The 26,509-nt window shown below is 38.5% G+C and overlaps 1 protein-coding gene across 1 annotated transcript in view; it reads left to right on the top strand.

Annotated features, from left to right (window-relative positions):
* The window catches only part of CNTN5 (contactin 5), a 255,596-nt gene extending 250,830 nt beyond the window's left edge, over positions 1-4,766 (top strand). Inside the window, exons 20-21 of the mRNA XM_063305866.1 lie at positions 3,682-3,850; positions 4,417-4,766. Coding sequence (XP_063161936.1) covers positions 3,682-3,850; positions 4,417-4,520 — 273 coding nt within the window. The 3' untranslated portion in view covers positions 4,521-4,766. The remainder of the gene's footprint in view (positions 1-3,681; positions 3,851-4,416) is intronic.
* Positions 4,767-26,509: the final 21,743 nt, after the last annotated feature.

The raw sequence follows: 26,509 nt of genomic DNA, 5'->3' as shown, positions 1-26,509 counted from the left end.
AGCATCTCATAAGCACTCCCATAAAATTGTTCCAATCAGTGGAGGTGGCCAGTCAAAGACCATCCACGTTATCAAAACGTGTTCCCCGCTGGCCCTTTTAGCCACACAAAGTGCTGTCTATTTTCTCAGCTTACTGTTGTTTTGGTTTCATTTCTGGACAGACAGGTTCTGCACTGGAGCAACCTACTATTTTTAGTTTCTTTGAATATCTCATTGGGTTTGGTGGGACTTTGGTGGGAAGCATTCTTGGAAATAAGCATGATGCTTGAGGCTGGTGCTGTTTTACAGCATGCTGTTTTTTTCTATTTTTCCTCCTTTTTTAATTGAATAAATCTAAATTGGATGAGACAAGAAACCTGCAAGGTACCAAGAGTTTTGGGGTAACTAAAGGCATCACATTGGAGATCTTCCTTTGCCACTTGCCACGTCTATTCCATTGTCTTCCTAGTTTTATTGACAACAATCAATTATGTCAGAGGCTCCTTTATGCTATAAAACCCTGACACCTAAGCAGCCTATCAAATCTTAACTTTAATGAAGAGTTTAATACTGGATTTTTAACTAAGAAAGATACATGTTGTCATGTCAATGATAACTAACAAAGATACATGTTGTCATGTCAATCATGAACACTGGACTTTTCCCCATCAGTTTACTCAGGAAATTTTCATTTAAAACCTATTGCAAAACCCATTATTTTGCAACTTCATCTATATGCATCAAGACTTTGATTTCTATTAAGAGAACATGGGGATGCAATCCTGTTTCTTTCTCCCTCTTCCCCAAAACAAGTCATGCCCATCAATGTCTCAGCTTCTAGATAACCTTGTCCTCCCAATGCAGACAATTTCATTGAACTGTGGACTTCAAACAAAGCAGCAACTTTTACTTGGGGGAGAGACTAAAACTGAATGGAATTCCTGACTAGATTTTGCATATAGTGATCCTCAACCAGGGACTATAAACTGGGCAATATGTGCTGCTTGATGCTGTTAACACTATCCCCATCTGACTATTAATTAGAGCAGACTGCAGCAAAATCCATACCAACACTTCAATTTGACAGTATTTGCAGTAGGATTTAAGGAAATGCAGAAGCATGAGGTGTCGTCAATGCCATTAAAATTAATATTTCCTTTATAGAACAGAAGTGCAAACATAGAGATTTGTTATGATTGTGTTGGGGATATCCAGCAATCTGTGCTCAACGCATCTGTTTGTCTTTTTTTTTTTAGTTTGGGTCCTTTGCAGAAAGATTTCAACTTCCCTGAGTTGCTGGAAATGGTTATCAGGCCACATTAAAAACTATATGTGTATTCAATCTCATTTGTTCATTTATACATTCTTTTTTTCTAACACTTAAATAAAATTAAACAGGGAGGGAAACTTTTTTCTTTCTTTTTTTCTTGGACCATTGTTTTTCTTTAGTCTCCAAGGCAGCAAAAGGCATAGTGGTGACATGGTGATTAGACCAAATCCCAATTTGTTTATTTGCTTTGCTTCAGAGTTTGAGAAGGGTTAAGCAAAGTTGGAGTGGAAGGTCCTTTAGAGACCTCACACACCTGTTTGGCTTTTTAATTTGCTTTCTTAAAAACCTGGGAAATTTAGCCACAAATTACGGTGATATAAATGGGTTGGTGGGGTATGTAAGTCCATTAAAAAGAAAAAGGTTGCCCATCTTTCTATTGGAGAATTAAAAATGCATTTTATTAGAAATCACTATAAATGCAAACATTTATATATTTGGCTATGTATTTTCTCCTGAGTTTCTTTTTTATTTCATTTTTCCTCTTGCTCTTTCTCATTTAACATGTCTGTTATTCCAGGAACGTTCAATACAGAACAGAGATGCTATATTCACCACCACATTTATTTTCCAAATCAAATAGGAGATATGTAGGATATTCCACTCATATTCTTTACAGCCATCCCAGATTGTTGCCTTTGGAGCAGTGTTTCTCAACCTTGGCAGCTTTAAAAAGTGTGGACTTCAACTCCCAGAATTCCCCATGCTGGCTGCTCAGCCAGCATGGGGAATTCTGGGAGTTGAAGTCCACACATCTTAAATTTGCCAAGTTTGAAAAACACTGCTGTAGACCTATTCAAACCCATAACAAACATGTTTCAAGACCCAAGTCCTGATTTATCTGAAAACACGAAAGCAAAGCAAAAAATTATTGTTGTTGTTGTTTTTTGGCAAAGTGGGTAATGGGGTTTTATTTTTTCCTTCCTACTGGATTTGCTTTTGCTTTATCTCCCAGCCAGGGCCGCAACTAGGGTCTGTATCACCCAGGGCAAACATGGATTCTGTGCCATTTTGGTGCCCCCTCAGCACCCACCAGCACGGCGCCTGGGGCACATGCCCCGGGCACACACACCTCCCCCCCAGTTGCGGCCCTACTCCCAGCTCCTAGGCTCAAGGAAACACTGCAATGATTACCGCTGCAGCCAAACCAAGCTAGGGAATAAAATAATCCTAACAACAAAACCAGTCTTAATCCTCTTCATAAATTCCACAATCAGTTTTGGTTTTTTTAATGCCCAGCTTCATGTCCATATTTTCCTTTTGCTTCCAAGAATCTCACGTAGGTCCTACACTGTTAGCTATAACCACAGCCAGAATGAAAAGTGCCTGGTTGCAAAACTAACACTGCGGTATCCTTCATGGGTTCAGCAGTTTAAAGGCCAGATGTTGTTTGACCTTTCCTTTTGATCCGCAGCTGCGGAAACTTATGGGTTCATGGTGTTCTCTGCCCATTTTCAACATTTTGAGACCAGTAGAAGTAAAGACAATCAAAGATTGGCTTCAAAATAGATTGGGGGGTGGGAGGGTGGAAATGGAGTGAGAACTGCACCATATTGAGAGCACTTATAGTGAGGTAGGCAGGAATGATTATCAATTATGAAGCAATACAGTATGTCCATATTGGTATTTTGTTGCTATTTTCGACTCATTTCTGAGAACTTCAAAGGAGTGCAGACTTACACAGTCCCTTCCTCCATCCCTACACCCAGTTTCCTTTTCCTACACTCTCTCTTTACTTCCCTGTTTACCATTAATTACTATTAATAAGGCACAGCAGTCTGGTTAAGTACTAAATACTACCAACTAGTATTTTAGTTGTATCTTAGTTGCTATAAATTAGTTTTAGTATTGGTAGAAATATAATAAGATTCATGTTTGCAACTGAAAAGGAAGGAATGTATAAGCCTGCAACATTCCCCACCTGTCCTAACCTTAGTTTAAACATGATGGCCTGACCTGAACAACATGCTAAACCATAATGGGTTTATTGGCTTATAGTATGATAAACCAGCTATTGCAACTTTAAATATGGTTTATAGCTTACAAACCTGAAAGAATCCATCCAGTTGTGTTTTATTTAGCAAACTATGGTGCTGAATAGCCCAATATGTGAACCCTACCTATTAATTTTAGGAGAAGATAAATATGAAATAGGGTAGCAATGAACAGATGAGCAAAGCTAGTGCAATAAATGCTTTACTGCATTTTTTGTGGAAGGAATGAAAGAGGACTCATGTGAAGAGACTAGAAGAAAAATTTCATTAGCCAAATCCTAAATTACTGGGTGCTTGTTTCTGTTGTTATTTTCCTGAATTTGATGGAATTAGATAATGATTACATGTAAGAGTTCTACAGTTCTTCCTGTTTTCCAACAGGTCTTGTTTAGGCAAGAAGGACACAGCAACAGCCAAGTAATTGAAACACAGAAAACATCTGCAGTGGTCCTTCTCCCTGATGTAGGTGTCTATATCATAGAGGTCTGCGCAGTCAGTGAAGGAGGAGATGGCACACCAAGCAACCAAATCAGGATACCATCTTTTTCAGGTAGGGCAAGTATGACAATTAGACTCCCAGTGATTACATTCTAAAACGGCCACCGTGCGTAGACCTTGTAGAGTGCGGGGCTCTAAATCTGAATTCTGTGTGCATTTCTACTAATGACCAATAAGAGTTGATGTAGTGTTAATACAGTATGTTTAGATGTTCTGAGTATCTCCAGTTTCAAGCTCTACATCATAGGCTTTTCATATGTCATTGGACTACAGCTTCCATCACACCTTGATATTGGCCGTGCTGGGGATGAAGGCCATCAGAATGGAACTTTTCCATAGAGCTGTGTAGTGTAATTATTGTTACTATTGTAACTACCATCATAGGACTGGTGCCTAGGGTTGTTGTGTTATTGTATTTCTGTTTTGTTGGTTATTGTTGTTTCATTGTTCCATCTTTGTAATGTTACTGTATTTTGGTGTTATCTGTTTGCAAACCACCATGAATTGGTCTGATTCAGGGACATATGAATGTAATAAATAAATATAATGAACAGTACCATTTCCACAATGTTATAGTGATTAGTTCTTTTTCTTCTTCTATGGTTTTCATCACACCAGGTGGAAAAGTCACAAGTTCTCAATCCAGTCTACATGCTTTCACCACGTCCTCATCAACTGTAACCTTTCTATTGGTACTGATGGTCCCTTCAACCTCATGGTGAAGGAAGAAGACTGAAGACTGTTCTCATTTCTCTATTTGGTTGCTTTAGCCTGATAACGCCAGTGGATGGAATTCTGCGTGCAGGGAGAAGGCAGAAGGCTAACTATCAAAGGCATGTTTCGGAAATGCATATAGTGCATCCAGAAGAATATCGCAGGCAGGAAATAACACTAAAATAATCCACCAGGTGTCTTCTCTTTGGTTTCCATAAATGTCCTCTTGGGGGAAGGGGACTTTTTTGCCCAACAGAAAATATGCAGATTCTTTGATATGAAGTTTTGTAAACCAATGGGAATTATTTACCTTTCTAATTGTTTATATATTAGTTAACATCAGTCTTATACCCTTAATAAATCGAATGACTGGTGCAGCTTAATTGTTTGCACTGTTAAGGATTTTAACAATTTTAAGAAAAAAATGATAAGTATTTGGATACTAGTGAGTTACCCCTCCCCTTTTCAGAAGTCTGGCTACTGTTTTTTGTTTTATTTTATTTTTTTCTTATCAAGAGAAAAATGCCATTATGTGACCCCGTTTCAAAAATTACTATAGCAAATGTTGCCTTTAAGAAAAGAAGAGCATTGTATAATTAGTAGAGTATGGTAATTATGGTCATTTTTCTTCTGTTTTCTGCTCTGTTTGTATTCTCCGTGCACATAACAAGCCACTTTTCCAGATCCAAGTAAATCTGAAGCATTTTGAACTGAGAATAAAACTGAGGCCTCTCATTTTGTACTAGATATTGTCCATTACGATAAGGGAGAAAAATTGCTTATTTTTAATAGCATAACTGTACATGATTGGGAGTGCAGATGATACCGAAATCATTGTTGGACACTTAGTCTGAGTCTTCAGCAATTGCTAACCGCAAGTATGAAATTAATGCAGAGAGACAAAGCTGTTTTCCCCAAACAGCTTTCTATCTTTAGACCTTTATTTTTGTAGTTCATTTTTGTATGGTACTGTACTGTCTATATTTGGTGATTTAGCAAAATGATATCAATAAGCATTTCAAGATTGGAACGATATGGTGTTGCCTAGATTGTCCATAATATGAACCAAGGACATTTTTTTTTAATGTCCAAAATGAAAAGGATATGGTTGGACAAATGCATTTAATGTTCTCAGACTTAAGATGCAAAGCATTTAACCTTTCCATATCCAGGCTCTGGCTTCAAAACAGCCTGCAGTGTTGGATCCACTTTTAATTCTTATAATCATCTCATCATTATCATCAATCATCATCATCATCATCAATAGTACTTATTCTTTATCATCATCAGTATATATTGGTGTTTGTATATTATTTTCTCATCAATTTGTTTATTTGTCTAGGGATAAGCAACTATTTCTGTACCAAGGCATTCTATCACAGTGGGGCTGTAAAGTAGGGTGGGCTCAGTAGAAAATGGGTAGTGCTAGGGAAAAAGTATTTTTATCAAATTAATATTTGATAAATTTTGAATAAATGAATGCATATATAATATAAAGCTTTCCTGTGCATACTTATCACGAGATCTTGAGGTAGCTCCATTATGCTTTCTTTTTTCCAGAACATGTGCTGCAGTGGAACCTGATATTATACTCAAAAGAAACTATCTTTTCCTCAACCACAACTCAAATATTTTCTTCCTTAGTTCTTTTTCATAGTGGTCTTCCCATACCCTGCTTCCTATTCTCTTCAACCATCAGAAGTCCTGGCAAAGTGGTTAGGACCATGTGCAAGCAGCTCACCACTGACATTTATTGCCAAAACGCAAATGTGAGGGGTTCTATGTGGTCCACACCAAAGCCTGAGGGGTGGCACTTACAGCCAACAAGTTGTAAGATCTTCCTCTTTTTCTATCCACTCGGTGGCCACCACGTATTAGATAGAGATCTAATATAAGATAGATATCAGCTTAATGTATAGAATGTAAATCACTGTCTGAAGATCTATAACTATCTAGTATAATAATGTATAATACTCCACAGTATAATCTTAGTTGGAAGACCTGAAAGACCAGGTTATGAAAAGATCATCATGGAAAAAAAATCTATCTATGTGGTTGCTAGGATTCATCTTGATGGCATAAAATCAATCAATCAATCAATCAATCATCTTAGGCACATCTTACATTAATAAGTTCAAAGCATATACAATTATAATGTAACTGGTAGGAAAACATATCCATGTGGAACACTATATAGACTGAAGAAGACAGAAGACTGAAGTAAGCATGAAATTGCCTGATGCTGATCAGTTTAAAGTGGGAGAAAGCAGTTAAAAATATGCACAACAGCAACTGAAAGTTTAGATGGAGGGTTCAACCCATTAATCTCTCAAAAGCAAATAGAATAGCATTTCTCTTCTGTAGGTCAATGATATTGTAAAATGATATTCTGTCATACAGTCATAGGCTATGCATATCATTGGGTGATGGAATATCAGGAAAATATTCCAAATACTTCTGGACCATTATGACCCCAGTTGTTACCTTGAGCAATGAACATACTAAAAGCAGGCTAAGTTTTTTTTTTTCCGAAACCTTCTCTTCAAAAGTTTAGTTTAAAAAAAACTAATAAAAAAGGAAAAAAGGAAAAGTAATTGAATGAAATGGAAATAAACTTTGAGTCATACCATTGTTGCAAAAGACAGGGTGGGAAAAAACTTCAGTATGTACAAAGAAAGCTATTGTGGTGTTAAATTAGTAAGAGAAAAGATTGTGTATTTTAAAACAGAAATATTTTCCCAATGCCCACTGTGGAAAATGTCATTCATAGGCACACAGAGATTTGGCTTTGCATAACCAGTAATTGTAATGATTGCCTATTCCAATAAAAGGAGTCTCATCAGTAGTTACTAGAGAAAACTAATTTATTGAATGAATAGTATGCAAAGTACGAAGAAAGCTGAGAATGAGCAAAAGCGCGCCAATTACAAACTTAAAAAGCCTTGCTCCCGTTGCAAACCCTCCCCTCAGGCTAGCATAGCAACCACCCACCCCAGATGCTAGCAACCGTTAGAATCGGCCTGAGAAAGTAACCTTGAACAGCAGAGATAACCCAAACATACATTCCAGAAGATCACAAGTCAGCACAAAGGAAATTTACCAGCGTGGCCAGGCAGGCACGCAACTGCAGATATGACATGTGAAACGTTATGAGGAACCATAAACACAATGGCAACACATTCCACTCTTAGTGGAACTTGCTTTTGAAATGTGGATTTTTAAAAATCTGAAAGGATAAACCAAGATATATCAGAAGCTGACCAATCCGCCAATGCAAATCACATTTTCATATAGAACCCCTCAAACCCCGACAAGTGGGATATGGTGGATGACATATCCAGATGTTATTAGGCCATGCTAGACTCCAGATGAGATCATTAGTAAACCTTAGATCTTATTGCATCATGTACCCTTCCCAACATCGACCAAGCCTATAGTGTTCACTTAACATAACCAATAGAAGAGAGTATCTGTAGCTCAGGGTTGAACTGTGATGTTCTTGGTGCTCTCTGAGCTTGGTTGTTTGCTTGCGGACATTTCATGACCCAACTAGGTAACATCATCAGTGCCTTACTTAAACATAACCATCAAACAGGGCTAAGCTGGCAATTTATACACGACTAAAATCTACATATCGTAACATTACATAGAGATGCACATACAGTAAAAATTTCTATAATTTGATTAGAAATTACAAAATATATCACCATAGTGGGGAAGTCTGTGACCCGTTAATCTATATACCTCCTCAGCTTTGCTGCTGATTATTGGTGGGCTTTACAGCTGATTTCTATTCTTCTTACTAATTATCAGTAAAGCTCACTTGGATTAGATAGCTTTTAGATAGCTTTTCAATTAGAAGTTGCTCTTCGAAGACTATCCTGTGACAGTCCCTCACACAGATGACTGTCCTTTGCAAAATAGGGTGCATAGTCACTGCCAACAGTATAAAGCAGCAAATGGAAGAGCTATCAATATCAAGACATAAAACGTTATTCCTATTTAGCTCAATAGATTTCATTGCTATCATCATGAGGATGTTATCATATTATCAATCAATTGAATTGCTTCATCATCTTTCTAGGGGTTTGTGGGGTTTTTTTTCAGATAATATTGAAAAAATTGAACTTTCCACTAATGCAGTTAATTAATTTTAGACAATGAACTCAGCATTCCAGGAAGAGGGGTTCTTTAGATGGAAACTTGTCGAATCCAGAAGCAAACTGGACCTGTTGAAATCAATGGAATTTAAGTTAAACATGAATAACTTAAGTCCCATTGATTTCCAGTGTTTGACTCTAGGTATTTATAGGTCTAAATATAATCAAGTTGTGCTTCTGATACACTTAAATGTGATCATTCAGCCCTGTTGCATTTCGGCAGACATCACTTTTTCTGCTTCTTACAATCTTAGACCTCTGTCCCCAAATCATCTCCTGACAACACCATACTAGAATTTCCCCATTGCTATCAGCCATTCATTACAATCAGCCATTTGTTTTCTGTTTTTATTTTTCAGGATAATTATGAGTGGCATATTAAAAAAAAGCTCTTTGAAGAGAACTAGAATTCCTTATAGGCATGTTTTGGCATTTCATCACCAGCAATGGGAACTCACATACTTGCAGCATCCGTGTTCATGACCAATAATATTTTGGATTTCTATCACCATTAAGATTTACTGTAGCAGAGTGTACCATAAACAGACCAGCAGTTGCCTTGATATTAGTTAACACTGTACATCTGAATTACCATGATTAACTTAACTGCCCTGAAATCAGCCTCACATAGTGTCACTGGAAAGATAGACAAGTGTTGGGACAGAAGGTTAGATTTTGCATCTACAGCCTATTAATAAACAAGTTTATTTTTTAATTATTCCCATATTCCCATATTTATTACTTTATAAAAGACAACATCTCCATCTCATGCCCCTAATTTGTTGTTAATGTTGTCATTGTGGCTTTGTTTGCTGCAAACATGAATTTATTCATTTTTTACAGTTTGTTTGGATTACCTTGTAACAGAACAGTCCAACATAACTGGAAAGACTGTATTTTTGTATAAAGTCATAATAATTGAATGTGATTGGAAGGAAAACAAAAATAATCTTGGCTTAGAAACCAAAAACAAGGTCCAACACAAAATGTTAGAAAACTTGTATACAACTTGTATATATTTACTATATATAATGGTATATACTATGTGAAAGACACAGTAAAATACTGGTTCCTGTGTACTGTTCTTGTAACATTAGATCTTTTTAATAAATTATTCTCTTTTTATTGACTTTTATCTTATGTCCTGTCAGATGCTAAATGATGTGGTTTCATTTCTCCATGTGCAGAACAGAGGTAAATGGAGATCAGTCTTGGGGGAAAAGTCTGAGAAGGTAATTATTCAAGTTTGGGCATAAACCTTGGCTACATGTGAGTTCTGTAGCTGTTTCAGGTGGCAACTGATCCATACATAAGATACTTAGCAGCATTTCCTGAAAACATTGAGAGATATTTCCATATGAGCAGGCTCCACTTGGCCCCAGAGATATCTGAACCATTATTTTCAAAAAGGATGGCTTCTAAATTGCTTCAAGCTTTCAAAGAAGGCAACGTTTCCATTTTAAATTATAAAAAGAAGAAAAATAACCACTTACCAAACTCTAAATTTTTAAATATGGGGTGTGGGATTGAAGATACATGCAACTCCCAACTCTTCCCCCACCTCCCAAAGAAAAGCAAGTAATTGTATCTTTCTGTCTCTTTTTTAAACCACATGGGATGGAGGGATGATAGTTCAGACCTACGCAGGTTTGAAGACAGAGAACCGAACTCAATGAACATGTCAGAAATGGTCGAGAAAACCATGGTCCTCCTCCTCATCCAAGCACTTGCAAGATGCATGCCATGGAAAAGATTCAGTTGCAGATTGGTGCTATATAGTGCCCCCATGTCCCTCAAAGTATATTTTGCCATTGAATAGGAAATGCTGCAGAGCCAGTTTGGTGTAGTGGTTATGGAATCAGGCTAGAAATGAGGTTGTGAATTCTAGTCCCACCTTAGACACAAAGCCAGTCACTCTCTCTCTCAGCCCTAGGAAGCAGGCAAGGGCAAATCACTTCTGAAAAAACTTGCCAAGAAAACTGCAGAGTCTAGTCCAGGCAGTCACCAAGAGTCAAAAATTGACTCAAACGCACATACACACACACACACACAGAGGAAGTGCTGAGCAATGTATTTGAACTTTACTGCCAATTTTGAATGGCTGAGGACATGCAGAGGTTGCCCTAAGCCAGTCAGTGCTTCTGCCACCTCACCAATGAAAAGCAAGATGTCTCTAGGCTGCCTATCCAGTGCTTTGCTCTGCAAAAGGACTCAACAGAGCGAGAAATTCAGTCCATTCAGCTCTGAAGCTCCTGCAGCAGCATACAATGTCATCCATGCCAAAGGATGTGTTTGGCTTTGAATGGTATGCCAGAAGCAGTGATGGGCAATAAATTCTATTTTATTTCATTAAAATTTAATTAAAGTTGGTTGATCTGATTGCTCTACCATCATATATTTAATCATTTCCCCCTCCTGTTACATTAAATTTGGTAACAACATTTGGACAGAACAGCCAACTGGCAACGCAGTCACAGTTTCTGGGGTGGTGGTCATATAATGTCTGCAACCTGAATATTCTAATGAAAATATTGAGGTATCCTCCTCAACTTTGTTTGAAATCTTCCAGTTCATTTACTGAGGGTCTAGATTTAGAAGACTATGTGCATATGAATAGAATCAAGCCTTTGAACAGTACCTAAACTAAACCCAAATATTTAAGGTCCAAAAGGACAAGTAAAATGGAATTAAGAAGTCTTGTGCTCCAATATAAAACTTACATCTCCTGTCCTTAAAGTCAGGAAAAAGAGATAAAGAAATGCTTTATTCTTTCTATGGAAAGCAGGCTAAAGAGTCTCAGTTTTAAAATTAGGGGAAAGCAAAGTGGAAGGAAGGAAGGAAGGAAGGAAGGAAGGAAGGAAGGAAGGAAGGAAGGAAGGAAGGAAGGAAGGAAGGAAGGAAAGGAAGGCAGGCCTCCTTTGTTAGTGTCTCACTCCTAATGCCACTAGCAGTCAATAGGATAAAAGGTACAAAGAATTTATATTTATGAAGCTGCATAATGCCAACAAATAATGCTTTGTTCTAAACAGATAATTCCTTCTTCAAACTGAAGTATTGGGCCCATATGGCAGTGGATGACAAGCATCTGATCAGATGGTCAGATGTTATCAGGTAAAACTATAAACTGCTATCTTCACCTTGTGAAACAAGAGTGAAAGGGCTTGTTCTTTCATTGATTGATTGATTGATTATGTGCCATCAAGTCATTTACAACTCCTAGCAACCACATGGATAGATTTTGTCCATGACGATCTGTCCCTAACCTGTTCTTTCAAGTCTCCCCATGGTGCACTCATCACCACTGTAACTGAGTCCATCCACCTTGCTGCTAGTCATCCTCTTCTTCTCTTTCCTTCTACCTTTCCCAGCTTTATAGCCTTTTCCAGAGAGTTGGGTATTTGCATAATGTGTCCAAAGTAAGATAATTTGAGCCTGGTCATTTGTATCTCAAGTAAGAACTCTGCATTGATTTGTTTGATGATCCATCCATTTGTTTCCTTGGCTGCCCACTGTATTCTCAGGAGTCTTCTCCAACACCAAAGTTCAAAGGCATCAATACTCTTCCTATCCTGCTTCTTCAAAGTCCAGCTTTCACTATCCTAGAGCGTCACAGGGAATACCATGGTTTGCACGATTCTGATCTTTGTAAGTATAGACACATCACGGCATTTGAATATCTTTCCCTTTCAAAATCCAACACAGGACGTGCTGCACTCTGGAAACGCATCCTCCATGGCTAGGTCTTCAACAGCATCTTCTTGAGTTTGTCACATTCCTCGAATACAGCATCACAGTAAGGCATATTTTAATAAAGCCTCTAATGGAAGGATGGAGCAGTGCAACCTTTGGGTCAGAGACTCTCAAGAGCCTCGGCCTGAAACAGAGAACCCAGCCAAGCAACATGAGTGTCTTGGGACATTGAGATGCTGGCAATTGCTTGCTTGCTTTTGGGAAGTTTCTTCTCCCCTGCCTCTCTTTCTGTTGTAGGCTGGAGTGCACTTCAACACATGGACCATAGCCCTTCAAAAAGATGACTTTGTGGCTCTCAATGAAGGGTTTTATTCTTAAGAAGTCCTTTTTTTAAAGGTGTATGCATACATGAGATGCAAAAATTCTACGATCTGCTGTAGATCGCAAGCACTTTCTGACAACCTCTCTTTTGGCTTCCAATAACTTAACCCAAATGGCAACTTTTTATAAGTATTCATTGTAGTTTTTCAACATATATATTGGTGTGGACCTGACTTTGCCATAGCATAACAATTTTTTTTTCTAATGTTGGGGAAATGGTTAGTATCAGCATTTCTTTTAACTGAAATTTTATTTACAGAATGGCTGCTGTTTAAATAGCTTAATGTAAGAAACCTCATAGTCAATCAGAATGAATGTCACAGAAGGCCATCATGACCTAAAAAATTCACTTCTGCCCTTAGTTGGCTGATGCAGACAGTAGCATATAATGAAAATCCATCAGTCAGCTGGACTTTCTATCAATCTGCATCCTGTTCTCATCTATTCATGACCATCATCACCATACATTTGGAGATTCAAGATATTTATTTTCTTAATTACTAGCTAGGCAAGGCAGAAAAAAAAATCTTACTGTTAGTATTAGCTTCACTTTTGTACCAAGTGCGGGAACCATTCATACTTTTTTTTGGCTGTTCCTAAAACTGCTAATTTACCTGTGGAATCATAGAGCCGGTAGGCCATTTAGGCCACCAATTCCAACATCAGTTTCAATGCAGAAACCAAATTAAGGCATCCCAGAGAGATGGCTGTCTAACGTCCTCTTGAATACATTTAAATTAAGGGCAGTTCACCACTTTTCTGGTAATTGATTACACTGTTGAATTGTTCTTACTGTTAGGACATTTCTTTTTTCCTGACATTCAATCTTAATCTGCCTTTGTATAACCTAAACCCATTATTCCATTTCTAGCACTCTGAAATATGATAGGTCTTGATCTTTTTTATGAGCTCTCAGGTATTTGACGAATGCTGTCATATCCCATCTCTGTCTTTTCTCAAGGCTAAACAAACTGAACTCCTTCAATCTCTATCTGTCTTAGTTCTAGTCCCTTGATCATTATCCTTGCTATTCTCTGAACTTGCTTATTAAAGTACGATGTTCCCCCTGCCCCCCCCCCCACAACATAGTATTTAAGGTACTGCATGACCAAAGTAGAACAAAGCAGAACAGTTGCTGCCCATCATTTAGAACTTGCATTCAGGCTAAACTTCCATCTGCTTTTGAAGCCACATTTGGTGAGTCATATTCAGTTTGCAGTCAACTAATATTCCAAGATGTTGTTCACAAGTGATGGGTATCTCCCATCCCATACCTAATGAGAAATGCAAATGGTGGTCCACTCTGAATGCTCCATAAGTTAATGTCGGGCTTTGTTGGAAATTGTAAAGGGTTCCTTGTACTTAGAGAGCCAGACCTAAGATTTGGACTTGGCCTAGGATTAGGATTGCATTATTTAAAAATTGTGCTGCTTTAAGCCACAGAACCCTGATTAAGCATAAAAGAGAAAAAGGAATATGAATGCTAGATGAATGCTCTTCTTCCCCACAACTTTTGTACCAGAAATTTGGAGTGGAAATTACTGAGATTTTTTTAGAAGGTAGTGGTAACATTCTTACACCTTGGTTCATTGATTGGGATTGTACTAACAATTTATAAGACATCCAAGAGTTGCTTTTACTTTCAGCTTTTTCCTCCATTGGGAAGCAAGACAAGTGACATCTCAAGCCAGGTCAACAGGAACCTGGTGGCACTATTGCTCCTGGGAATAAAATAGCATCTTAAATGTTTACCCTTGAAATTTGCATAGGCTCTCTCCACATTGAGGCAGAAATATTATTCACAAGGCATTGATGTTGTTTCAGGTTTCTAGGTTTTCCTCATGTCTAACCATTAATCATATAGGACTTTATTCAGGGACATGCCCTTTCCTTCCCTTTTCTTTCATTTTTCTGTCCAACTAAAAGCAATTGAACAACTTCAACTATAACCACATACTGAAGGCAAACCCAAAGATCAAGAGTTCCAGGAAATAAAAACAACATGATAACTAGGGTTTAGAGGCAAGGCAGAAACATGGTGAAGGCAAAACAGAAGGTTGGTCAAGAATTTGAGGAGTCTGTCTGTCTGTCTGTCTACCTATCATCACATTTATATAGCTGCCCATTTCACTAAAAGTGACTCTCTCATGAGAATGGGCTGTAACAAGAAGTTGTTCCAACATTTAACTGCCCTTGGGTACTAAAGCAATGCAATTTTTAATGTTCAGAGGCAAAAAAAGTGCTTGGGGTGGGGAGGCACATGTAGTACCTGTCTGCAAATCTTTTAAAATTTAAATTAAATATTTTCCTAGGATCATATGACAAGCATCTTGCAACTGCTTGAAGCAGAAGGACCAAGTGTTTTTGCTGACCATTTTTCTGACATGTTTTATTTTAGTTCCGTTCTCTGTGTGCAAACCTGCACAACTTTGAACTATCATTCTTTCATTCTGCACAGTTGATCAAGTTTTGAAAAGGTAGAGTGAAAAGAAAGGAATTAGATGCTTTCATGGGTGGTGGGGAGCTAGAGTTGGGAGTGTACCCATTTCTTCCCATCATGTCCATTTCACAACTTAATTTTATAACATAAAAGGCAGAGTAGCCCTCTTCACAATTCCTTGTATCCTAAATAGATCTTGTTCCCAGGAACACTTTCACAATCCTTCTGGAAATTTATCTGGCTAGATTTGCCTTGTTCATTTGTTTTTTTATACATGGAATCCTGGCAGTTTCCAACAGTAAAAACAATAAAAACCAGAATTAGGTCCAGAATTCTATCACAAATCCATAATAAAAGAATACACATAGCATCTACTCATCATTCTACAAACACTCTCTAACATAACTCAGTTTTTATTAACTTCTGGAAAGCCATCATGGTGAAGCACTTCTTGGCCTTCAGGGAGAGGCAGTTCCAGAGTATAGAGGTCACAACAGTTGACTGCAAGCCCAGACACACTTCTGTAATTGGGCACCACTAACAGATTTTGTTAGAGAGCATGTACCAGATGGGTCAATTCTACTCAAAGGAGGCTGTCCTGAAGGTATCTAGAAGCCAAACTATATTGGCATTTTAAGTTAAAATCAGCACTTTAAATTACACCCATAAGCCTATTGGCACCTAATGCAAAGTCTGCAGCACAGATATAATATAGCAGTGCCAATTAACAGTTAGGCCATTGCAGTTTGGACCAACCATAGTTTCTGAGAGGTCTTCAAAGGCAGCCCTATGTAGAATATGTGGCACTACCAATATAAGGAATATGCTCTTTCTGTATATATATACTAGGGCTATACAGGTTTTGAAAATGATTCAGAACTACTTTGGAGCTCATGCAAGCATAATGAATCTGCTATTCATTAAAACAATTTAAAAAGCTTCATGTGGAAACCTGAAAAAAGAGAGGGCTGTTTAATAGCTACCAGAAGGTGCTATACTTACAGGAAGTCCAAAGCACTTCCCAATTATTTTGGAAATGAACAAAGACACAGACAGAATAATAAGGCAAAATCCCAATGCATGATTGACACTTATTCAAAGACAGCAGGTAGTCACCTGTCATTTGGGCAATGATGATGCTTGGCATATTTTGAGTTCCTTCTGTTGTTTGTGTTTAAAATTGCATCTTTTCCCCCAATACACACACAATCTGGCTTTTTTAAAAATGACACTGAAAGCTTTGTGAAGCATGTCTGTGTCAAAGCTCTGGCAAGTGGCATGTTATTCTGTTGACCTCGTGCCTGGCTAAGCAAGCACTTTCTAATGATATGGTATCTTATCTATAACACAAAATAAACTTTTTCTGATGGTGAGATCCAATAGTCCCTTCTGGTGTCCTTTTTTCCTTTTCAACACCACAAACCTGGAGTGCCAACCAATTAGCTTTGGTAAACATTCTCCTACATCTGTCAATATATCAAAAAGCAGTCCTGAGAAGTGGCTGGTATTGTCCTGGATGCCTTCTGAAATAAGACATTTTCCAATAGAAGAGAATAACTCAGGTTGAACTGTGGAGTTCCTGGTGCTCTCTGAGCTTGCAGATGTTTCATTACTCAACTAGGTAACACCATCAGTGAAATAAGACATTTTTTCTTGGTGCATTAGAACCATGGCTCTGAAAACTATGTTTAAAAAGGGTGATTTCTGAACCTCAGTCATTCACAATGACTTAAGACATCCTTGGATGTTCCTCAACCAAATAATAATGGCCCTGCTTTAAATATTGTCTTGTGAGAGGGTTGCTCAATTTCTCCTTCTATATTCTAGAAGAAAATGAGTCCAAAGCACACTGTAAAGAAAGCAGTAATCCATCAATGGGGTGATCTTTCAAATGAGATGTTCCAAACGCTAAAAATTCTAATCTCTTCCTGCCCCTGTATTTTATGACCAAATATTTCAATTCCTCCCTTTTTCCTGCAAAGGATAATCAGGAAAAAGAAGGGAAGGGAACAATATGGAGGACCCATATTGTTATGGATTGTTTATAGTTGGTATTCTGCTCTTCTGGCCAGTTATGTTTTTCTTACATATATTGTTTTTATATGTAAGCCACCTGTCAAAATGTGGTTAAATAAATAAATAAATAAATTTTGTATAGTTAAAGCTTCCTTTTTTTGATAGGGCATGTTTCCAGCAAAGCAAAAATGGTAAGGCAGATTTACACAGACGCACACACACAGACATTAGCCTTTATGCTGAATACACTAAACAGATTTTTGACTTAATATCAGAAGAATGCCTGATTGATATAGGTTAGTTTTAAACCTTAATTTTCAGTTTCCAAGTATTAAAGTACTCCCCAATTAACTTGAACAGCAGTTTGTAAGACTGGTTTTGACCCTGCCCATTTAATGAGCGAAATCCAATCAACCACCCTGTTAGCATAAATGGAAAATATATGTCTGTAGGAATGATAAATAACTGATTGCATTGGTGAGGAGCATAATGTATCTCCTGAGAATTTGTTTGGTATTCAGCCCTCAATCATGTCTTTAGGGAAGAGTTACACTGGTATCAGCTTAGGAAGAAATTATTCCAGATCATCCTACATTTTGATCTCAAACAGCAAAGGGATTTTTCTGGAGGTTTATTTATTTATTTTTTATCCCGCCTTTATTATTTTTATAAATAGCTCAAGGCGGTGAACATACCTAATACTCCTTCTTCTGCCTATTTTCCCCACAACAACAATTCTGTGAGGTGAGTTGGGGACTGGCCCAAGGTCACCCAGCTGGCTTTCATGCCTAAGGCGGGATTAGAACTCTCCTACCATGCCTGATTGGCTCTTGGGCTGAGAGAGAGGGACTGGCCCAAGGTCACCCAGCTGGCTTTCATGCCTAAGGGGACTAGAACTCACAGACTCCTGGTTTCTAGGCCAGCACCTTAACCACTAGACCAAACTGGCTCTCTTCTCTTCTGTGAACTGTTTAACCATTTGGGTCCATCCAGATATTCAGTGACAATGAGTGCAGTGATATGTTAGATACCTCAACTATTTCCATATCTCATTGTTATCATCACAGTCACTGAAACTGAGTACAACTTGAAAACGCCCCCCAAATCAACTCTGTCCAAAATTATTTAAATCTGTAAGCTGTCCCAAGCTTCTGTATTAAGGGGTGCAATCACCAGGCAGAGAAATTCTCTTGCATTTCTATTTTTAGAGAAGGGAATTTCACTGAAATTTTCATGGAAGATTGTGAGTTTCATGCATTTATTTAGTAAGAAGATGACCAGAACTTGTGAATATCCTTCCACTGTACAATCCTCTATCCATAAACTCCCTGGCTTCCTGTGATTCTCTTAAATCTGAAAGGAAGGTAATATTGAAGGAACTGCTGTCCGCGCTAGAAATCGCTGAATAAATTTTCCTTCTCCCAGGGATATCATCTAACCATTTTCTCTGCCCAAAAATTTGGTGGAGAATTTAGAAATCTCATTGGAGCACAGTGCTAATAAAAACTGTGTTTAATCTGATATAAAATACAATATATGTAATAAAATTTTTGCCTACTCCTAAACAATAAGTATCAAATAGTAGGTAATTCTGAAAAATTGACCTTCCCCCAGTAAGAGTGTCTTTGAAATATTGTTGCCAACCCCACCACCACCAAAAGAAGAATGTATAGTTTTAACATTAAGATTTGGACCTCTCTTATTTTTTTCCTGATAGCCAAATATCTTAGACAAAAGCAGCAGAATATTACATTCCACCTCTCATTTTCTCAGAGAACCAGCTGAATATGAATACTTAAAACTTGGTTTAACAATAGGATAACATGACCAATGGCTATAGAATACTGTATAAAGAGTTTCTGTTCAGAGTACGCCACAAAGCACTTTTGAGTGCTTAATTATGGAATGATTGTCACAAAGATTATCAAAGTTTTCTTTTCTTGGGTGGCAAAAATCATCCAGGTCCACCGAGTATGGACCTAGAAAGTAACCAGCTTTGTGTTACTGGAGGAGCATTATAATTCAGAGGTAATTAGCATGCTTTGTATGCAGAAGGCCCTGGGTTTTATCCTCAGCATCTTCAGTTATACCAGCATAGGTGAGGCAAAAGAGCTCCATCTGAGATCCTAAAAAGGCATTAGAAGCCACTGTCAGATGCTTTAGCAGGTTTATGACCTGGTACAAGGCTGTTTCTACTACAGAACTGTATTTCACCTTTGTCACTTCAAGACCACATAGGGGAAACCACAATTCATTAAAAAAAAAAAAAGAATTATCCCTGGAGACAGAAAATGGCCATATCAAAGCAGAGGGCTACTTTGGAGTCCTTCTTGACTTAAGGCTTTCTGTGCAAAGAGTTGGTAGTTTCTGAAGACAGAAGCACTCAATTGTCTCTGACATACAGGAATCAATGGGGTAGAGCACAGAAAATTTTACAACAATTTGGCAAGATGGGACTTCAGTCATCCTTCAGGGAATGCCTCTTTCTGCAGTGTTGAAAAGTCATTTACTGTTATGCCCTCCCAGTTCAAATAAAAGAAACTCATTCCCTTCCCAAGTGAATCACTTAACAATCACTAAAGCAGGTTTTGCTAATGGCTTCCATTTTGGGGTTAAATTATCTCCTAGAGACTTGGTGTAACGAAATGGAGAGATAAACTACAGCCTTTTAAAAGAAATCATTGGATAAATGAGATGGGCTGGGACAAGCAGGGGAGGTGAGCATGGCAGTTTCGTTTAATGGTTACAAAGGGAGTCCTCAAAGCTGCTTGCTCAATTAAAACAATCAGCTTGCAAAGGGTCAAATGAGTAGACTCAAGAGATGCTTAATCAAAAGAACTAATCAAATGGCACTTTTAAAAAAAGGTAGTTCCTGTGAACCATGGAGAGCCTACCTGGGTCACCTGTAAGCTCTTTTTAATTGATGCTTGCTGCCTTCTTTCCCCCAAAGATCTGCAGTATCGGTTCTATTGCTGTCAGGTTTTAACTAACTATAATACCTAGGGGTCGTAATGAATTTCAAATTCACCATCTCAAAGGTGTTACTGGGGAAGCAATCATCCTTAAGGTAAGAGTACAGCACTAGACTCCCTGCTTCACATGACTTTAATTTTTTCTAAAGATTCTTTTAGATGACAGCACTGGAGAAGCTTTGACATTTTAACCAAGGGTGTAATTTATGGGTTGGGGGGTGAGGGTTTTTTGGGAGGAGATGTATTGAATATGATTAAGTATTTGATCTCGTTTTCTTTTTAATAACTAGAAATTATGCTAAGAAGTACTCAGTTGTGTATTCTAATTAAGAGGAAGCCTTCCTAGAATAATAAAAAAAGAAAATCAAATTAATTTCTTGCCAGTCAATGCTGAAGGAATGCCTTTGGTTATGAATTTGAAATTGACTCTGACCTTTCAGCTTCAGTGAGTTAGAAGTTGCTCCCTTTGCCTTGTGTGGAGTTCAGAAACAGCACCCTTTTGTTTAAAAGAAAAACTCATTGAGATTAATTAGATTTACTCCCAGGTAAGTATTGAGGATTGCAGCAAGGGTGAGAGATAGAAAGAGAAAAATGCATGATGTTTGAGTGGAAACGGCCCAGAAACATATTCTTTTAAAGAGATTTAAGGTTTAAAGAGGGCTATTGGATCTGGGCTGCAAACATTTGGAGAACCACTAAATTGCAGCAAAGAGACCCAGAAAAATTCTTACTTTTTGCTGCCATCTACTGGTCATTGAAATGAAGTTTAATTTAGAGTAAGCCTTTTTCCTTTTCTCCCACCCAATCCATTTTATTAATTTTCTTTAAAATTTTAAAATACTGTTTGTGTGTGTGTGTGTGTGTATATATATATATATATATATATCATTTGTGAAATGCAATTCAAACAGTTCCAACAAGGCTATCTATAAAATTCTAAACAGAACAAACTAACAAGCCAATGTAGAGGTAAAAAAGTATATAATAAAAATAGAGGCAAATGAAAAAAATAAACAATAAAATGTATCTATTTTTTGACAACATAAGAATAGCAGTTATATCTTTATGCAAATTGCCAGAACTCATATTTTAAACAACTGAACCTTGACCATATAGAATCATATTGTCCAGTTTTTTATTTCTGTAAATAAAGAATCACTACATGTGTGCATAATCACTTTTTTTTTTTTTGCAACAATCCAGGCATGATATATCCAAAGGCCTTCATAAATGGAGAAGCTCCAAATTTGGGAGGTATAATTTAACAACCCATTAACATCTTGAAAGCCTCACTTTCTCCCAAGGAACAGTAATGACCAGTCAAAAAGGAATTACCAACAGTCAAGACAAAAGAAATAGGGGACAATTAGCAATTTATGCCGGGATTCAAGGGCCAAATGGATCAATTTCAGTTGGAGAAGAGGGTTCTACAAGGATTTCTCTGCCAAATCATGGAATATATAATACTCTGATTCTCTATATTATCCCAAATTATCTTTGTAAAAACAAATTTATTGATATTATTGGACTGGAGGTTTACCCTCTATAAAATGTGATCCAATTCATACAAAGCTGCCAGGGTTTCAGAGGCGGCTAATTCATCTAGATCAAACCAGGAACACAACAGATGCTTTTAACTGTATATATTGCCACTCAGCTGTTTGGGCTAAATTATATTCCTTCTGTAATGTTTCAAAAGTAAGCTTTTAATGAAACTCTTCCCAGTCTTAAGGGCGAAACTCTGGTATTGGTTTTTCTCATGCAAATAATGTTGAGACGAACAGGGCTGACTCAAATGCATTAAGCTTAGAGTGAAACATTTCTTTTCCAGCAGAACTACATATACATAAACAATGAAGTTATCTGCCTATCAAATAGATTTGCTCTAAGAAGATTTCAATGCAAATCATAGAAAGGTAGGTTTAGGATAACTTGGGAGTCCTGTTGCAGTAGAACAAACAGGGATAAATACATGACATATTGTATCCACAGAATTAATGAATATAGCTTATTTCATTAAACTAAGAAGGTTTCTTACACCCCTCTCCCTTCCACTCCACAGCTGCTTGCTTGGAAAACAAAGGTGTATAAGCAGAAATTCAATGAAGTAAATATTTGATTAGCTCTTCAAATGCCAACTCAAGAACTACTACTTATTAGGAATTAATCCACAATATCTCATTTGAGTACCTGCAGATATTTTTATTTTTCTTCAGCAAAGGATCGTTACCTTGTCGTGGTGCTGGAGCTTGAGCACCTCAATGATGCCATGAGCTAAACCGTGAAGGGCCACCCAAGACGGGAAGGTCATGACAGAGAGGTCAGACAAAATGCGATCCCTGGGGAAGGTAATGGCAACCCACCCCAGTATTCTTGCCGTGAAAACTAAATGGATCAGTACAACCAGAGAAATGTCGGTATACCATCGGAAGATGAGACCCCCAGTCGGAAGATGGTCAAAATGCTACTGGGGAGGAACAGAGGATGAGCTCAACTAGCCCCAGACGTGATGACGCAGCTAGCTCAAAGCCGAAAGGACGGCTAGCGGCCGACGGTGCTGGTGGTGAACGGCGAATCCGATGTTCTAAGGATCAACACACCATTGGAACCTGGAATGTAAGATCTATGAGCCAGGGCAAACTGGATGTGGTTATTGGTGAGATGACAAGATTAAAGATAGACATTCTGGGCGTCAGTAAACTGAAATGGACTGGAATGGGCCACTTCACATCAAATGACCACCAGATCTACTACTGTGGACAAGAGGACCACAGAAGAAATGGAGTAGCCTTCATAATTAATAGTAAAGTGGCTAAAGCAGTGCTTGGATACAACCCAAAAAACGATAGAATGATCTCAATTCGAATTCAGGGCAAGCCATCTAACATCACAGTGATCCAAATATACGCCCCAACCACAAATGCTGAAGAAGCTGAAGTAGAGCAGTTCTATGAGGATCTGCAGCACCTACTGGACAACATGCCTAAAAGAGATGTTATTTTCATCACAGGAGACTGGAATGCTAAGGTGGGCAGTCAAATGACACCTCGAATTACAGGTAAGTATGGCCTGGGAGAACAAAATGAAGCAGGACATAGGCTGATAGAATTTTGCCAAGACAATTCACTCTGCATAACAAACACTCTCTTCCAACAACCTAAGAGACAGCTTTATACATGGACTTCACCAGATGGACAACACCGAAATCAGATTGACTACATCCTTTGCAGCCAAAGGTGGCGGACATCTGTACAGTCGGTAAAAACAAGGCCTGGAGCTGACTGTAGTTCCGATCATGAACTTCTTCTTGCACAATTTAGGATCAGACTAAAGAGATTAGGGAAGACCCACAGATCAGCTAGATATGAGCTCACTAATATGCCTAAGGAATATGCAGTGGAGGTGAAGAATAGATTTAAGGGACTGGACTTAGTAGATAGGGTCCCGGAAGAACTCTGGACAGAAGTTGGCAGCATTGTTCAGGAGGCGGCAACAAAATACATCCCAAAGACAGGGAAAACCAAGAAGGCAAAATGGCTGTCTGCTGAGACACTAGAAGTAGCCCAAGAAAGAAGGAAAGCAAAAGGCAACAGTGATAGGGGGAGATATGCCCAATTAAATGCAAAATTCCAGAGGTTAGCCAGAAGAGATAAAGAATTATTTTTAAACAAGCAATGCGCGGAAGTGGAAGAAGAAAATAGAATAGGAAGGACAAGAGACCTCTTCCAGAAAATTAGAAACATCGGAGGTAAATTCCAGGCAAAAATGGGCATGATCAAAAACAAAGATGGCAAGGACCTAACAGAAGAAGAAGAGATCAAGAAAAGGTGGCAAGAATATACAGAAGACCTGTATAGGAAGGATAACAATATCGGGGATAGCTTTGACAGTGTGGTCAGTGAGCTAGAACCAGACATCCTGAAGAGTGAGGTTGAGTGGGCCTTAAGAAGCATTGCTAATAACAAGGCAGCAGGAGACGACGGCATCCCAGCTGAACTGTTCAAAATCTTGCAAGATGATGCTGTCAAGGTAATGCATGCTATATGCCAGCAAATTTGGAAAACGCAAGAATGGCCATCAGATTGGAAAAAATCAACTTATATCCCCATACCAAAAAAGGGAAACACTAAAGAATGTTCAAACTATCGAACAGTGGCACTCATTTCGCATGCCAGTAAGGTAATGCTCAAGATCCTGCAAGGTAGACTTCAGCAGTTCATGGAGCGAGAATTGCCAGATGTACAAGCTGGGTTTAGAAAAGGCCGAGGAACTAGAGACCAAATTGCCAATATCCGCTGGATAATGGAAAAAGCCAGGGAGTTTCAGAAAAACATCTATTTCTGTTTTATTGACTACTCTAAAGCCTTTGACTGTGTGGACCATAACAAATTGTGGCAAGTTCTTAGTGGTATGGGGATACCAAGTCATCTTGTCTGCCTCCTGAAGAATCTGTATAACGACCAAGTAGCAACAGTAAGAACAGACCACGGAACAACGGACTGGTTTAAGATTGGGAAAGGAGTACGGCAGGGCTGTATACTCTCACCCTACCTATTCAACTTGTATGCAGAACACATCATGCGACAAGCTGGCCTTGAGGAATCCAAGGCTGGAGTTAAAATCTCTGGAAGAAACATTAACAATCTCAGATATGCAGATGATACCACTTTGATGGCTGAAAGTGAAGAGGAACTGAGGAGCCTTATGATGAAGGTGAAAGAAGAAAGTGCAAAAGCTGGTTTGCAGCTAAACCTCAAAAAAACCAAGGTTATGGCAACCAGCTTGATTGATAACTGGCAAATAGAGGGAGAAAATGTAGAAGCAGTGAAAGACTTTGTATTCCTAGGTGCAAAGATTACTGCAGATGCTGACTGCAGTCAGGAAATCAGAAGACGCTTAATCCTTGGGAGAAGAGCAATGACCAATCTCGATAAAATAGTTAAGAGCAGAGACATCACACTGACAACAAAGGTCCGCATAGTTAAAGCAATGGTGTTCCCTGTAGTAACATATGGCTGCGAGAGCTGGACCATAAGGAAGGCTGAGCGAAGGAAGATCGATGCTTTTGAACTGTGGTGTTGGAGGAAAATTCTGAGAGTGCCTTGGACTGCCAGAAGATCAAACCAGTCCATCCTCCAGGAAATAAAGCCAGACTGCTCACTTGAGGGAATGATATTAAAGGCAAAACTGAAATACTTTGGCCACATAATGAGAAGACAGGACACCCTGGAGAAGATGCTGATGCTAGGGAGAGTGGAGGGCAAAAGGAAGAGGGGCCGACCAAGGGCAAGATGGATGGATGATATTCTAGATGTGACGGACTCGTCCCTGGGGGAGCTGGGGGTGTTGACGACCGACAGGAAGCTCTGGCGTGGGCTGGTCCATGAAGTCACGAAGAGTCGGAAGCGACTAAACGAATAAACAACAACAACAACAAGATATTTTTAATTTGCTTAAATTTAATTTTTAAGATTCCAGAGGAGGCAAATACTAAAATCCAATAGAGGTAAATCTTTAAATTATAAGTAAAGGTGTTGGAAACAATGGACTATTGTTGGCCTGCTTGTATCTTCCCTAAAGCATCTGATTGGCCATTTGGGAAGGAGGATACTGGAGCAAATCAGTCTCTGGTCTCATTAGCAGGATTCTTCTAACCCTTCAACACTTCTTTTTCTACTTAGGAGTAAACCTCCCCTTATCTTTTACTCTGATGCCCAGCCATCCCTCTAAAGATTAAATATAATTTCTGTCATGCCTCCCAAATCAGCGTGCATAGAATTGCAACCATACATTCCAGTCCAAACTTTTTAACTTCAAAGGCTGAGTTTGGTGGAGTTTACTCCCAAGTAAATGTGTATAGGAATGCTGTTTTAATCCAGGTATAAATATACAGCTTAGGGTGGAATCCAGAAGACGCAGTCTAAAGTGGGTGCCATTTTGAAAGCTGCTGCATGTATATGACTCATGTTGCAATACAACAACTAATGAAGAATTCTTACAAGACCTGAGACTTCCAGTGGGGACACGGACTGAAGAGCCATGCCTGCGGGCTCATCAAGCGGAGCTGACAACGTGGCAGTTTTTTCAGGCTCAGGCAGGTTTTCCTGAAGCCCAGGAGTGTTTTCCAGAAAAAGGAAAACACTCCTCTGGACAGCTGCTTGCAGCCAGAAGATCACAAACAGCATTTTGCGTTCGACTGGTAAGAGCTAGCTGGGAGGTGGGGATGTAACCATTTTCCAAGCCATGCTGTAGCCTTTTAAGGAACACTAAGACTGGCCACCCCATTTCTAAATCACCCAATTTATATATTTTTTAAGTATGTGTACCCTAAGAGAGGC

This window comes from Candoia aspera, chromosome 5 (assembly GCF_035149785.1).
Source record: "Candoia aspera isolate rCanAsp1 chromosome 5, rCanAsp1.hap2, whole genome shotgun sequence".
Lineage (NCBI taxonomy): Eukaryota > Metazoa > Chordata > Lepidosauria > Squamata > Boidae > Candoia > Candoia aspera.
The sequence above is the reverse complement of the archived record's forward strand: the minus strand, read 5'-3'. Positions and strand labels throughout refer to the sequence as shown.